The following is a 14,854-nucleotide window of genomic DNA, read 5'->3' on the forward strand; positions in this document are numbered from 1 at the left end:
CTGTCACCGCACATCACAGGGGCGCATTTGGTGTCTTTGAGTGCCTTAGTTGTGCACCTGCGGGAGGCAGGCCGGCACCTGCTGCTTCTCAGGTGTGGCCCCTAACGCAATCGACTCACCTGACCCTCATAGCTCTGAGGGGTTGGGAGGCCCCTCGTTTTACAGACAAGAAGATGGTTGAGGTCCCCCAGTAGTTTGTCCAAGTGCTGAGGCAGGGAGAGGCGCAGCCGGGCAGCCCCAGGACTCGAGCTGTCACGGCCTGCCCTGTCCAGCGGCAGGGACTGCCGAGGACCGGGCTGGCTCCGGCGCTGGGGCAGAGCGAGGTGGCTCCAGGCTTCCTCCCGCAGCCCCGGGGCTCTGCTGCTGACCTGGGGCTGAGGAAGGGGGTGGGGGTTCCATTGCTAAGGGGAAAGGGCTCTGGGCTCAAAAGTCTCCAGCAGAGCCCACCCTGTGCCCGGGTGGCCCTAAGGAAGACCCTGGGCCTGCTGGCAGGGGCAGGGAGACACTGGTTTCTACCAGTCGGTTCTGCTCTTTGCTCCCAGGGCAGGGTGCGCGGAGACTGGGGGGCAAGTAGCCAGGGAAACGAACTGCTCCCCAAACCTGGGGAAATCTCTGGCCAAGGGTCAGGGAAACAACAGCTGAGGGAACAGAGACTGTGGCTGCCTCGGGGAGGGACCCTGGGCGGGGAGGGAGGCTCAGAGCCGACTGCTTGAAATTATTTTAACCATGTACATGTTTCTTGAAATTGTTTGTTGTAGTAAGAAGACGTAAGTTTACCGTTTTAGCCATTCTTAAGTATATAATCTAGAGGCGTTAATCACGTGCACAATTGTTGTGTAGCCACGAGTACTATTTCCAGAACTTTTTCATCATCCCAAAGAGAAAACTCTCCCCATGAAACTAACTCCGCTCCCCTCCTCCACCCCGTACCCTCCCTTCTGCCCTCGGTCTCCGTGAATTTGCCCACGAGAGAGATTCTGTAACAGTGGAATCGTACAGTATTTTCCTTTTGTGTCTGGCCCCCGGCACTTGGCCACGTGCCCACGCACGCTGTAGCTCGTACCAGAACTGCGTTCCTTTTTATGGCCAAATAATATTCCATTACACAGACCACATTCTGTTGCCACACTAATCCATTGATGGATACTGGGTTGTTTCCCGTTAAAATTAATTTTTAAGTATAAACAAGTAAAGTCCTGATGTCAGTATCATCCTCGGGGACAAGTTAGCAGCTAAGTGGTTCAGCTCAGTCTCCTCTGACCGCAGCTGCTCTTCCAAGACTGAATTACTGTTTTAAATAACAGCAGCGACACGTTTAGAAGGACCCGGAGCCGGGGGCTGGTGGAAGAGGTGGCCTTGGACCCCGAGCCGGGAAGGCCGGGCTCAAGGCCTGTTTCGCCCCTTGGCAGACGCTGTCCCACTCTGGCCCCCGATGTCCTTTTCCGCAAAAGCGGTTGGATTAGAACATGGTCCGAATTCCCGAATGGGCCGTGGGCTGGGCATCTGGGGAGGAGTAGCCGGACTGGCCGGCTCCCCCGCCGCTCCCGCCTCTCCCGGCCTGGCCAGCCGGCAAGTCGGGCAGATCTTCTCTGAGGATCCATCCCCATTTTGCTAATTTTATTTTGTGAATAGGTGATACATGTATGCAGCAAAACATTAAAACAGCACAAAAGAGTATTCTAGAGAGGATCATGTCTCCCTCCCACCCGCCAGCCCCGCCCTCCCGAGGTGGGCGCGCGGGGGGAGGGGGGCACCAGCTGGGCAGCCTGCCGGCTTGTGCCCAAGGAGAAGCTCTCCCCAGTCGCAACATTGTATCTTAGAGGTTCCCTATTGATACACAGAAAGCGCCTGATTTTGTTTAAGGGCTACAGAGTAATCCACTGCAAGGTGCATGTAATTTGTTTAACCCTCCTGCGGGCAGGTAGTTTGTTCTCTCCTCTTTTGCTACTTTAACGATTCTTGGGCACACACATTGGGCCCTTTTGCGAGTGTGTCTGTGGGGCGAATTCTGAGACTTCCCCATGTCTTATGCAGAGACTGTTGGGGCCAGACCAGAGGGTGGGTCTGCGAGAGAAAGTGAGTCAGAATTTAAACACACACTTCCCATGAAAGTCTGCATTTCTGGCTTTCTTTGGTTCTAAGTTGGCGGGCCTGAGTTTGTGTTTGGGCTCACAGCAGTCAGCTCTGGGGCCCTCCTGGCCCTCGGGTCCCCCACCTGTTCCCTCCCTGGCGCCCCTGGGCCATGCTGCCCACCCACAGTGCCCCTCTTCATTTCTGTGCCCCCTTCAAGGGCAAAGGCCAAACCAAGGGGCCTGCGTGAGGTGCCTGGCACACCCTGGACCCTGACCAGCCTCCCCGCCAAGGCGACAGCAGGTGCTTGCTGCAGTCACTGCTGTCTTACGCCAGGTGCTCAGGGCAGGCGTGGCTGGAACCAGCCCCCCAGCCCTGTTCAGGCCGCGTGAGGACCAGCAGCCCCACGCCTCGCAGGTCTGGCAGCCCGCGTCCCACCGTCGCGCCGTCGTCCCCTTGGTCCCCAGAGGGCGCTGCGTCCTCGCGTCTCCAGGAGCAAAGCGAAAGTTGCTCGGGCCACGCGGGCGCAGTTGCGAGTGGGGTGCTCCCTGGGGACCCAGGCCCAGGAAGCCTTTATGTGGCCCCTGCCCCGCCAGCGCGGGGCGCAGCGCCCCCCTCCCACCCCACGCACACCCAGGCGGCGGGGCCAGGCTGCGAGGTGGGGTCTCGTCCGCCGAGCCAGCCCAGGCCGGGGTGCGCGGGGTGCGCGGGGTGCGCGGACCGCGGGACGCTGGGGGTGCTGCCCGGGCGCGCAGCGCCGTCAGGGGAGGCGCGGGGGCGGGCACGCCGGGGAGGGCGGGCATGTGGGGGCCGAGCTTATAAAGGCCCGCGGGCGGAGGGCGGGAGCCACGAGCAGCGTCCGGCCCAGCTCGGCCTCGGTCAGCCGCGCTGCGCTCCGCCGAGTGGCAGGCTGAGCCCGAGCGAGCGCGGCCCGGCCCGAGGAGCAGGAGGAGGAGGAGGAGGCGCGGTCCCCGGGGTCCTGGCTTGGCGACTCCGGCGCGCGGCACGTGCGGCGACCCGCCCCAGCACCATGGGGCGCCGGCCCCCGGGCCCCAGCACCGCCCCTTAGCGCCCCGCACGGCCCGCGCCGGCCGCCAGGCATGGAGCCGCACGTGCTGGGCGCCGTGCTCTACTGGCTGCTGCTGCCCTGCGCGCTCCTGGCCGGTGAGTGGGCGCGGGAGTCCCGGGGCGCGCGGGCCTGGGCGCCCGCATTCCAGACGCGTGAGAGCGCGGGCAGGAAGGGCGGCGGCGGGCGGGGCAGCGCCCGGGACGGGCCGCGGCGAGGGGTTCGCTGTCCCCTGTGGGAAGGGCCAGCGGTGTTGAGGGGAGCGCGAATGTCCTTTTCTCTTTGGTGTTTGAAAAAAAAAGCGCAAACTTGCAGCGTGGCTTCCTGACCAATCTGGGCGCAGGCGGGCTTCCTGCCTGGAGCTGTTTAACTTGGAGCCTGCGGAGCAGACTAACGTCTGTGCCCCGGGTGGGCCCGGGTCCCCCACCCCCGCGCCGGACCGCGCAGTCCCGCACTTTGGAAAAGTAGCTCGGGCGCCTCGCGGCTCTTCCCAGCCCTGCTGGGCTCCGTTTCCGAGGGGCTCGGGGAGGGGCCGCCCCCGGGAAGCTGGGGCCTGGGGTCAGCTGAGGATCCCCAGCCCTGCGGTCCGTGCCCTGCTTGCCGAGTAGTCGGCGCCCGTTTCGCAAAGCACGTCCCTGTGGCTCCGGCTGCTCCAGGGCCTGGCGCCCCCACACCCCTCCCTGCCTCCGCCTGCGCAGGGCAGAGGGCCCGGAGCTCACTCTGTCCTGCCATGTGTGACGGAGCTGGCAGGCGGTCTGATTGAATTACTCCACGGAAAGATGGAATAGTTCGCATTATGAGTCTGCCTGCTGTGTGGAAATCCATCAGCCCTCGGTGGGTGGGGGTGTTTTTACCCTGAAGGCCTTTCCAGAGCCCTTGCCGTCACTCTAGGTAGGCGGCCGCGGCCAGCGCCAGCGGCCCTTCGAGGCAGGACTGGGCTCCCAGGACCCGGCTGCAGGGCTCCGGGAACGGCCCGCACGTCAGCTCCCAGACGACCCGGTTTTATCTGTAGCACAGAAAGGTGGTGAAACTTGGGGAATTGTTCTAGACGGGAATCAATCAGAGCCAGGGAGGCTGAAAGGAGGGTTTTGAGAAACTTTCTCGTGTTGCGTCAGCCCTGTGCACAGAGCAGGGTCTGGGCGGTAACAGTGCGGCTGGTTTCCCCGCACCTCGGGGAGCTGGATGGGCAAAAACAAGTGGAAGAGCCCAGGGCAGGGCAGGGCTGAGAACCCAGCAGCCTCAGAGTGGGGAATAGGTTCGGTCCTGCAGGTGCAGGGCTTCTCTGAGTGCCCCGCAGGCCGCTGCAGCCTCAGCCTCCGGCATTTGGAGCTGGGAAGTGAGAACGGGACAGGTGAGCTTCCCTCCTCCTCCCAGTCCCTGCGTGGGGTGGGGTTCCTTCCTGGGAGCGCCCCCCTCTCCGAGGCCGGTGCTCCTTGAGCACAGTGGCCAAGATTTCCTCTCAAGGGCCAGATGGTAATATTTTCACATCGTGAATTCTTCTTCTTCTGATATTTTTTCCAGCCATTAAAAAATGTAAAAACCATTCTTAGCTTGTGGGCTGCACCAACACAGGTGCTGGACCAGAGTCGACAGGCAGGACACGGATTGCCGACCCCTGGGAACCGGTCTGGGGGCCTGGGCTCTTCCGGCCGTTCCGCGGCTGCCCACACAGGCGACCTGGAGCTCCCCGTTCTGTCGCCACCTCCCTGGGGGGTACGCAGAGCCTGTGCTGGCTCCGGGGTTCCCACCCCAGGCTGCGCGCTGGGGTCACCTGGGAAGCTTTTAAAAAATACTGATGACTCACTCTCTGTATAAAACTTTCCGTAAACCTAAAACTGCACCCAAATAAAGCCTATTAATGTGAAAATACTGCTGATGCCCAGGCCACACCCCACGCTGAATCTGTGCCTGGGCGGGGAGCTTGGACTGCAGCATTTTTGGTTGAGCTTCTGGGGAGGTGGACGTGGAGCCAGCCAGGAGCCCTGCCTGGGTGACACCTGGGACTCTGGTGTCTGGCTCTCCGGCCCTGGGGCCTGGGCAGCTCCAGAGGGACCAGAGGCAGAACACTCGATCTGTTGTCTTCTGGACTCCTCTCCCCGGCGAGCGTTGGCTCCAAGTGGTCGGTTCTGTGGTGTTTTGGAAATGAATAAAGCAGGTCTTCAGAGGGTGTTAGTCAGCCTGGGCCGGGGCTGGCGCAGGCGGCACCGCGGGGAGGGTTTGAGTCATGCCGGGCTGTCCCTGCCCCACTCCCCGCGCAGGGCTGCTACCCGAAAGGCCTGGAGAGGGCTGTCCCCACCCCGCCAAACAGTCTCACCTTTGGCAGTGTCACCGGCTGTCCCTGGAGCCTTAGAGGATCAGGACTCAGAGCTGGAAGCCTATAGAGAGATGTCAAGGCAGGACATTTTGTGACATTTTGTGATTTCAGTAGGACAAGACCACACCTTCCAGGGGCAGCCGGAAGCACAGACAGCATAGCAGGTAGCGGGCAGCAGAAACTGTGTCACCAACTGTGGCGAACACATGCGGTGTGACAGCCTTCTGCTTTTCAGGGTGCCTCGCGGCCTGGCCTGGCAGGGCACACCCGCCACCACCCCGGGCTGGACGGCCTGCCTGAGCAGCCTGCCGGTTGGAGTGGAGGCCACTTCCTCCTCTTCAGCCCGGGTCACTGTCACTGTCCCCCGCCCGGGAGGCAGACAGGAAGGGCTGCCTTCTGCCTCAGCAGTGAGAACACGGCCTTGGGGAGAGCAGGGACTTGGTAGCTGTCACTCAGCAGCCACATCTGCTGCTCCCGGTGGGCTGAGTCACAGGCATTTCGGGAGAGCCCAGCTTTGCCACCCTTAGAAAGCGACCCGTGCTGGGGTCTGTGCCTTCGGGGGCCCCGCTCTGCTGGTGTCTTTGGGGGGAAGAGCACCCGGCATCGGCAGTCGCGGGGCGCCTGGCTCACGGTAGCGGGGGCTGCGTGTGCGAGTGTGCACGCGTGTGCGAGTGTGCACGTGTGTGCGAGGGTGTCGCGTTGGGAGGGCCGGGGCCTGCCCAGGGGCAGAGCGTGGTCGTCCTGCAGGGGTTGCCTTGGGCCCAGCGCGGGGGGAGCTACAGGGGAAGTGTCCTCGCTGGGGGTGGGCGGAGGGGCCGGTCTCCCGTCCTGGCCCCGGGGCTGCTTCCTGGGCGGCGTCTCCCCTGTGCTGACGCGGCTTCAATTCTGCTTTCTGTACCGAAACATGGAGGCCGAGGAGGTCCCGTCCCCACGCTGACAGGCCTCCTCTGCCCGCTGCCTGCTCCTGGGGTGGGTGGAGGGTGTCCTCTCTGTCCCTTCTGTCCCCAGGGCCCAGGGCGATCCCACTCTGGGCCTCAGAAAACCCCCTTTTCAATTCAACAAGATGTTGGTCTTTGGCTGTTTTAGAAGTGTGTAATTAGACATTCACTTGTTTGTACATATTTTTTCTTCTGGATACTGAAGCACTTTGTACTTCCTCGTGACAGGGAGTCCAGGCATTGCAGAAGCAGGTGACAAGGTGGTGCAGGTGTCTTGTAGTAGCTTCACCTGCTGGGTCCTGTGTTTTCCTCAGGAGAGCCGTGACTGCAGCTCCGGCCCATCTCGGCCCCTTCCGGGCCTGGGGGCCTGAGTCTCCTGGAGGGGAGGTGGGGGACGGGACCCCTGCATCCCTCACGCCTGCTGTCCTAGGTCCCACTCTTTTTTTTTTTGAGATGGAGTCTCGCTCTGCCTCCCAGGTAGAGAGCAACGGCGTCGTCACAGCTCACTGCAAACTCCAAGTCCTGGGCTCAAGTGATCCCCCCACTCGGCCTCCCAAAGTGCTGGGATTATGGGCGGGAGCCACCGCGCTGGCCATCTGCTGTCCCACGCTTTACCTTTGACCTCCCCCGCCAGCCTCAGAGAGCAGCATTTTTAGCCTATCTTATGGATAGGAATCTGGGGCAGGGAAGGTAACTCTCTCACCTGGGATCACAGGTGAGAGCCCAGGATGAGGTTTCTTCCCTGCCCGGGTGGGTGCGTGGGGCCCGCACCTACTCTGGCAGGTGTTGAACCTGGGAGCTTGGGGTAGAAGGTCGTGGGGAGGACAGAGGGAGGAGGCCGGGAGGGGAGGACGAGGGTTAGCGACTTGGAGGGGGGTGTGTAGGAGGAGACAGCGGCTGTCCTGCTTTGAGGTCACTGGGCCCTCACCCCTCTCTCTGGGCCCCCGTTTTGTCCCCTGTAAATGAGGCTTTTAATGAGGCTATAAAAGCTTATTAAGTCGTAACAGTTGCTCCCACGGCCTCCCAGGGTTTGGGTCTCAGGCCCAGCCTGGGCGGAGCAGGGCGGGCAGCCCTCCCACCGCAGCGCGTCCTCGCACAGTCCCCAGAACACTTTCCCAGATGTGCGGCACGCGGACCCGGGCGCAGGCCGGCAGCGGCTGGGCCGGGCCTCTGGGGAGCTGAGCGCACTGGGCCACCCACCGTCGGTCCCCTGAGCACACAGGGCGGTTCCCAGGAAGGGGGGCTCCGAGGGGCTGGCAGGGCTGTCTGCTGTCCCCAAGGGTGTCTGCAGCCCGGCTCCAGCGCACCGCGCCCGCCCGCACGGATTGCTGTGCGCTAATCCATTCACGTGCTCTCCTCGGGGGCTTGGGGGACAGGGCCCTGGGTGGAGCCCAAGGTCTGGTCCAGGGCCAGCGGGGTGGGCGCTGGGGGCAGAGGGAGGCCTGGGCCTGACACAGTCCTGGGAGCGCCTTGCTGAGCACAGGCAGGAAAAGAAAGAAAGTGCAACAAATGATGCCCCCCAAAATAGGGTCCCCCAACACCACCGTCCAAAGTGGGGTACGGCCCCCTCCCCCACAGGTGCAGCGGTGCAGCGAGGAGGGCCGGTGGGGTGGGTACAGTGCCGTGCGCTGGGTGGGCAGAGACCCTCACGGAGCGGGGAGAGGGGTGGGGAGGCCAGTCTAGCCGGAGGGAGGGGGAGGGATGGCCCCACCGCACCCCGTTAGGCCCTTGAGCCTCTGGAAGGATCCTGGCTGGTGGCCCGGGGGTGGGGGGCCGCAGGAGGGGTGTTCTGGGGGTGACTCTAGGGTGCAGTCTGGGCGGGGGCGGCAGGGGCAGCCGGCAGAGGCTGGATCCCCCTGCTTTAATTTGTATTTAGTTTTAATTATACAAGCAACACATAAGTACTTTGTGAAAAAAATGAACTGTTAGATAAGATGAAATTCCCTTTTTAACCCTTTAAGCCTCTGTCCTCCTGGTTTCTGGAAGGAGGCTCTGCGGCGGATGTGCGTGTCTGGGCGTGTCTCTCGCGCCTCAGTGTGAATGGGCTCGTCCACGTGGGCCACGGTGGCCACGGTGTCGTGCATGGCGGTCAGCCACGGTGACTTGGTGCCCTGCCTTTGGATGTCTCGGCCGCTCCCAGGGTTGTGGCCGCCCCCAGCATTGCGGTTCTGGTCCCGCCTCACGGGCACGGGTGTTCCCATCTGTAGACCTGAGGCCCTGGGGACCCCACTGCCCGGGGGAGGGGGGAGTTGGGGAGCCGTGGGCAGTGGGCAGCCGTCCGGCCAGCCCGGCCCCCCGCGCAATGCCAAGGCCCCTCGGGCCAACGTGCGAGGCTCCCGCTCTCCCGCCGCTGTCTCTGGAGCTTTGCCGGGTGGGGCGGGTCGATTTTTCTGGTGTGTTTTAGTAGCATAATTATGGGGAGTATTTTTAGGTCCCTCTAACGGGCCGGCGGGGTTCGGCCAGCGCTGTTTACAGCCCCAGTCGGCCCTGTTTTCTCCGCGAGTATATATAGCCGGGGCCGCTTCTCAGGTTCTGGCTAAAGAGGGACAGTGGCCGCCTCAGCCACCTCCTGTGGTTTCCTTTGCCATGGACGGTGGCTAAAATGGGCCCAGGAAGAGTCGGCTGGCTCCAGGGTAGCAGGGGACGGGGCCGAGGGCAGAGCAGCCACCCCGGGCGGGGAGTCGAGACCGAGAGAGGGGGACTGGCTTCCTCAGGCCCTGTCCGGCTGGCGCCCGCGGACCCCCGCGGTGCCCGGTGTGTCAGGTCCAGCCCCCCCAGTCTTCTCCCCTCCCCTCCTGTGTGTCTGAAGCCGCCTGCCCTGGCCACCCTTCCCTGTGGGTCCCCAGGGAGGGACAATGACACCAAACTGCTGCTTAAACAGGTTCCCGGGCCTGTGGCTGTGGCAGGACGTGGGGGGGCGGGCAGAGCAAGTACAGCCAGGTGCGGCCAGGTGCGGCCAGGTGTGGCCAGGTGCGGCCAGGTAGGTACCTGATGGGGCCTTAGGCCCGGGTCTTGGTCTCCCACCGCCTGGAGCCTCTCCTCTGCCCTCTCATTTCTCCATTTCTGATTGTGGTTAAAACACTGTTTAAAACAACACGGCATTAGTGCGGCACCCAAGGGAGCTTTTAAAGGGAAACAAAGCCCTCCCTGCTGCCCCTGACCCCGCAGCTGTTTGGTTCCCCCCTCCTGTCTGTGGGCCAGGGAGAGACCCCAGGGCTCCTGCCAGGCCCGTGCTGGCTTGTGCCCCCTCCCAGAGGGGCGTCCCCTGCTGCCCAGGGCCTCCCTGTGGGCCGTGTCCCCCGCGTGGTTTGCCGTGTGGGCGTGGCTGGGCGGGGCCGCCTGTCACGGAGCAGCGGTAGGGCTGCTGCGCCCTCCCTGGGCGCCAGGCCTCCGCCAGCTGCCCGGTCCCTGGGGCACAGACCGGGCTCCTAACTCGGCCCCATCCCCCGCCCCCCGCCGGCCTGGACGGCCACGGCCTCCCTCTGCCCTCCCTGCCCCCGGCTCGGGCGCTCCGCGTGGTCTCCGTGATGTATCTCAGCTCTTTGAGCCTTTTAGAAAAATTGGACATTTGTCTTTTTATTTTCCACGTGTGGCAGCACCTCGTGGATTCCAGCTCCAAGCTTTTCCCAGCGATCCGCACTGGAGGTGGCCTCCCTGCCCCGGCCACCGCGGTCGTCTCCCCAAAGCTGTCTGCGAGCAGGTGCTCGTATGCAAAGTCCAATCCGTGGGATGCTCCCTTCCCGCTGGAGCCACCTGTGTTCCCTGTGTGGGCCGTCGTGGCCTGGCCACTGCATCCCCCCACCCTGTGCCGTGACGTCCTCCCTCCCTGCCAACCTGCCCTGTCCTGCTGGCAGGGACTGTCCCCTCACACAGTGGGTGTTGTGGGTGTGGCGGGGACTCTGTGGGTGTCTGTCAGATGAAGCCTGCTCCTTTAAGCCACTGAGAAGTGACAGTCAGGCTTCGTGACCCCACGCTGCTGCCGTTTCCCAGACTGCAGGACTGACTGTGCACAGCCCGCTTTTCCTTCTTCTGACCGTCCCCAGGGAGATTCCCAGGGTCGGATCGCTGGGCCAGAAGGACAGGACCATTCTGGGCCCTGCGAGGCTGCGCCCGGCACCTGGTGGAGCGAGGGAGCCGCTTGCCTGCTGCACACGGCGCTCTGGGTGCTTTGCGTCTTGTGGAATCTCGGGGAGCCCCGTGCACTCCGGGAGGAGCTCCTGGCCACCGCGGCATGCGGTGCAGGCGAGCGGTCCCTTCGCCCCCGGGCCCTGTCCTCCTCCGGACGGCCACTCCTCCTGGGGTCGTGTGGCATTTCCTACTTCCTTGTCCGCCTCCCTGGGACCCAGCTCGGACCTCTGGCTGGTCCAGCAGACGCCCCTCCCTGTTCTCCTCTGTGTGCTACACAGACGCGTTGGCACCTGCTTCCCGGAGACTCAGGTGCCCGGGACTGGGTCTTCCCGACCGAGAGCTGTCTTGCCCGTCACGGGTGGCACCTCTTCCCCGGGAGCACGTGCCGGTGTCTCTCCCCAGCGTATGTTATCACAGCCGGCCAGGGCCAGCGCGGCAGTCACCGTCCCGTGGGTGGGAAGGACAGTGGCGGGGCCGGGAGGACGTGGGCAGGCGGCGCACCCTGGCCGCTCGGGTCACGCTCGCCCAGCCCTGCCCGGCCACGTGTCTCTCTGCTGCGCTGGGGGCCGCGTCCCGCCCTTATCAGGGGCTCAGAGCTGCCCAGCCGGGAGAAGGTGCCGGGATGGGCCCCAATCTCCGGAGGTCAGCAGTGTGTGGGGAGGGGGTGATCGCGGAGGGGACCCGGGCAGGGCAGCCCTGCTGGGAGCAGGCTGCGTGAACCCCGCCTGCCTGTCCTGTGACCTCGGCAGGGGCCCCTCCTGCCTGCGTCCTCGTCATGGCCTACATCCTCATCATGGCCAACGGGCAGCGACTTCCTCCCGGTGCTTGCGGACGAGATTAGCTGGTGCCTCAGCAGAGCCCTGGAGGAAGCCCTGGGCGGGCCCTGGTCTCCAGAGGGCGGTGCTGGGCCGGGTCGAGTTCTGCACCACTCAGGACCCTTGTCCCAAGGCAGCCCCGGAGGACATGGCACAGCCTGGCCGGGCCCTCCTCTGGTCCTCCCTCAGGTGGCCTTCGGCCCCTGGGGTTGCAGCTGGGACGTGCCGGCCACCGTCTTCGGTCGTCCCCGGGTGAGGCCAGGCTTGCGCAGGCCCCAGGGCGGGAATCCACGCCACACTTCCTGCCGGGTCCTCTGTGCCGTCCACTTCTTGTGTCTGGGCGCGGACCCCAGGCCCCTCTTCCCGGCCCCCAGCTAGGCGGGCAAGCCCCATCTCCTGGGGGTCCCACTGAGGGTCCCCCTCTCGGACTGTCCACTCCACAGGGCCGGCCCATCCCTCCCCGCCCTGGAGGGCAAGGCGAGGGCTCGAGACCAGGCGTTCTTGGGTGGTCACAGGGCAGCTTGGTCCGGGGCGAGGAGCCCAGAGCGGGGGAGACACCGGCCTGGGAGTGGCCGTGGCAGATGCAGGCTGATTGCAGCTCCCAGGAGCTTCTGGGCCGGACGGGCTGCGTCACGTTCCAGAGGGTGCCAGACCTTCCGGCCACCCCGGGAGGCCGTCTGGGAAGCCGTGTGTGTCCATTCACTGCTCAGGGGGCGTTGCAGGCCTGTGCGGGGCCGGGTCTTTGAGATGAAGTGGCCGTTTGGTCGCTGCCTGGAGGGCAGGGCAGCCCTGGCCCGGGTGGCCCAGGAGCTTGTGCCTGTTGGCAAGAGTGGGGCCGGTGCTCACCGCTGTGCCGTGGGTGCTGCGTCCCCGGCGGGGCTGGGGTACCTGCGCCGGTAGCTGTCCCTCCGTCTGGGGGCTCCTCGCACCCCACTTTTCCTCTCATGAGACCGGCGCCTGCGTGCGCGCCCTGCTCAGGTCGCTCGGCACGACCTGCCCGGTGACAGGGTTGATGTGCAGGGGTGACAGGCTGCAGACCAGGTGACGCGAGGCCCAGGGCCACGGAGGGCGGGACGCCCGGCCAGAGCCCTTCGAGGAGGCCCTCGTGGCACCTCCCTGGCCTCCCAGGTGCGGCTGAGGTCCTCATGCTCATCTTCATCCTCAGCGACCTCAGCGGTGGCTGATGACACCCTGCAGTGGAGATGGGCGGAGCTGGGCCCAGCGAGGGACACCCAGCTTTAGGCCCAGCCTGCGGCTGAGCCACTCAGGTGGGGACAGGCTGGGGCTGTGGGCTGTCACGGGAAAGTCCTGGGCAGCCCAGGACCGCGGTCTGGCTGAGGGGGAAGGGAGTGGTCGGGGTTTGGGCGTCGCTGATGGAAGGGACAGACCCCAAGCCATCTGTGGCCCTGCTGGCCACGGCGCGTGGCAGGCCCCGGAGCCTCCACCAGGTGAGCCGCGGGACCCACCTGCCCTCCCGAGGCAGCCGCCACTGCCAGCCCCGCCCACGGGCAGACAGCCGCGGGCTCCAGGAGGCCAAAGTCCCCAAATCCAAAATCATCTGAAACTGGGAACAGTTCTGGTCCCGAGCGTTTGGATAAGGGTCCTCAACCCACGTGGCAAGAGTTCACGCCAGTGCTGCTAACGTGCCAGAAGCTTCCGTGGGCATCGCAGGAGCCCTCAAAGTCTCAGCAACTAGGGTGGTGCCCCCACTTTACAGATGAGGAAACTGAGGCCCAGCGAGGCCTCCAGCCAAGGCGCTCTGGCTCCGAAGCCCGTCCACTGTGACAGCTTCCCCCGCCCCGGCGGACTGGCCCAGGCCTCGAGGGAGCAGGGCCCGGCGGAGGTTTGGGGGTGACAGAGTGGAGCCAGCGCCCCCCTCGCTGCCAGGAAGCCCCCATCGATCCCTGGCCTCTTCCCGGGCAGGGGCAGGGGAGTGGCCCAGATGGAGGCTCCCCGCCTCGGGTCGGGGCTGGCGGGGAGGGGGCTGACTGCGGCCGCGGAGACCAAGGGCGCCCTCGCCCACGGGGCGTCCACCGCGGCCCCTGGGGACCCCCGGGGATGTCCACTGCCTGCTTTGCTGTCAGGATTAGATTAGTTTTCCATAAAAACAGGATGTGAGGGTGAGAGGGCAGCGCGGGTCTTTTTCTCGCTCCTCTTTTTCCAGGAACTGAACATATAGCCTTTGGCCAGGACTGTCCCTGTCCCCAGCCTGCCCCCCCCCCAGTGTGGGCAGCGGCTCTCTGCTCTTAAGTGGCTGCTTAATCTGCTCCTGCCCCGGCCTGAGAGCTTATTCATCACCCGGAGCCAGCCTGCCGCTGCGGGGACGGCCCTGGGGACGTGTCTGCCCGCGGTCCCCGCCGGGCTGGGCTGGGGGGCCCTGAGAAGCCCACAGTGCCGGGCGCCACGCCAGGCCGGGCGGGAGGGGCCTGTGAACCTCGTGGGGTGGCTCTGGCCCCTGTGCCCAGAACACGCCCACGACGGCTCACGGCTTCAGCGGCCCGGGAGTCCCATGTTCAAGCCCCTGCTCTACGGGGTCTGCTGAATCGAGGGCCTGGGGGGCTGCCGAGGGGAGCGATGCTGGCCAAGCCCACCCGTTGGGGGCTCCGGGCAGCGTGTCCATGTCACGTGGCCGTCTTAGTGGAGAGTGTGGCTGTCAGCTGGCATCGGGGAGGCCTGGGGGCTGTGCCGGGAGCGGGGGCTGCCCTGCCGTGGCGGGAGCCGCGTCCCAGCCCCTCACCTCCCTCCAGCGTGGCTGCAGCTTCCTGGCCGCTGGGCGGCTGGGGGTGCCGCAGCCGAGGCCTGGCTCTGTCCCCCTGGCTATGTGGCCTTGGCTTGTGACCTGTGGGGACCTCTGCTCCTCTGCGGCCAGGACAGTGGCGCCACGGCAGTGGCCTCCTAAGTGGCTGAGGGTGACACAGGCCCAGTGGCCAAGAGAGGAGGGCAGCGTGGGGGATGGCTCCGAGAGGCCCCTGGTGGGGGGGGAGCTGGGGTCTCCCACCCGGGTCGCGCAGCCACTGAGGGGACGTTTCGAGACTGGGGAGGGATCGTGGCTGCTGGCGCAGGAGGACGGGCGGCCTCCTTCCCTCCGGGCTCGGCCAGGGGCCGCCACGATCTGGTCTCCGGGAGTCGGGGCCGCCGGGGGCTCTGGGCCGGCCTTGCCCGGGGACTCTGCGGCTGCTCTGGTGGTTCCGCCCCAAGCAGACTGTCACCAGGCCCAGGGCGCCCTTGGAGAGGACCCCGGATGGAATTCCAGAGCTCGGAGATGGCCCTTTCCTGGAAGGGTATCCGGAAAACCACGCCTGTTCTCTTCTCGGCGTGGGGTGGGGGGCGGGGGGGGGGTGAGCACAGAACCTCGAGCCCAATCAGGGAAGTTAGTTTGGGGGACACAGCCCAGCAGGAGGAGCGGGGGTCAGCGCTTGGCTGTGAGGCCCTGGACGCGGGTTGTTTGCTTTCTGTGTGTCTTTGCATTTTAAAACTTCTGGCCAGGCGCAGTGGCTCACACCTGTCATCCCGATCATCTCTT

The 14,854-nt window shown here is 65.0% G+C and overlaps 1 protein-coding gene across 1 annotated transcript in view; it reads left to right on the plus strand.

Annotated features, from left to right (window-relative positions):
• The first annotated feature begins 2,946 nt into the window (after positions 1-2,946).
• PIEZO1 (piezo type mechanosensitive ion channel component 1 (Er blood group)) overlaps positions 2,947-14,854 on the plus strand; it is a 46,042-nt gene continuing 34,134 nt past the window's right edge. Inside the window, exon 1 of the mRNA XM_069456610.1 lies at positions 2,947-3,234. Within this exon, the coding sequence (XP_069312711.1) occupies positions 3,171-3,234 (64 nt within the window). The 5' untranslated portion in view covers positions 2,947-3,170. The remainder of the gene's footprint in view (positions 3,235-14,854) is intronic.

The sequence above is a fragment of the Eulemur rufifrons genome, chromosome 23 (assembly GCF_041146395.1).
Source record: "Eulemur rufifrons isolate Redbay chromosome 23, OSU_ERuf_1, whole genome shotgun sequence".
Classification (NCBI taxonomy): Eukaryota; Metazoa; Chordata; class Mammalia; order Primates; family Lemuridae; genus Eulemur; species Eulemur rufifrons.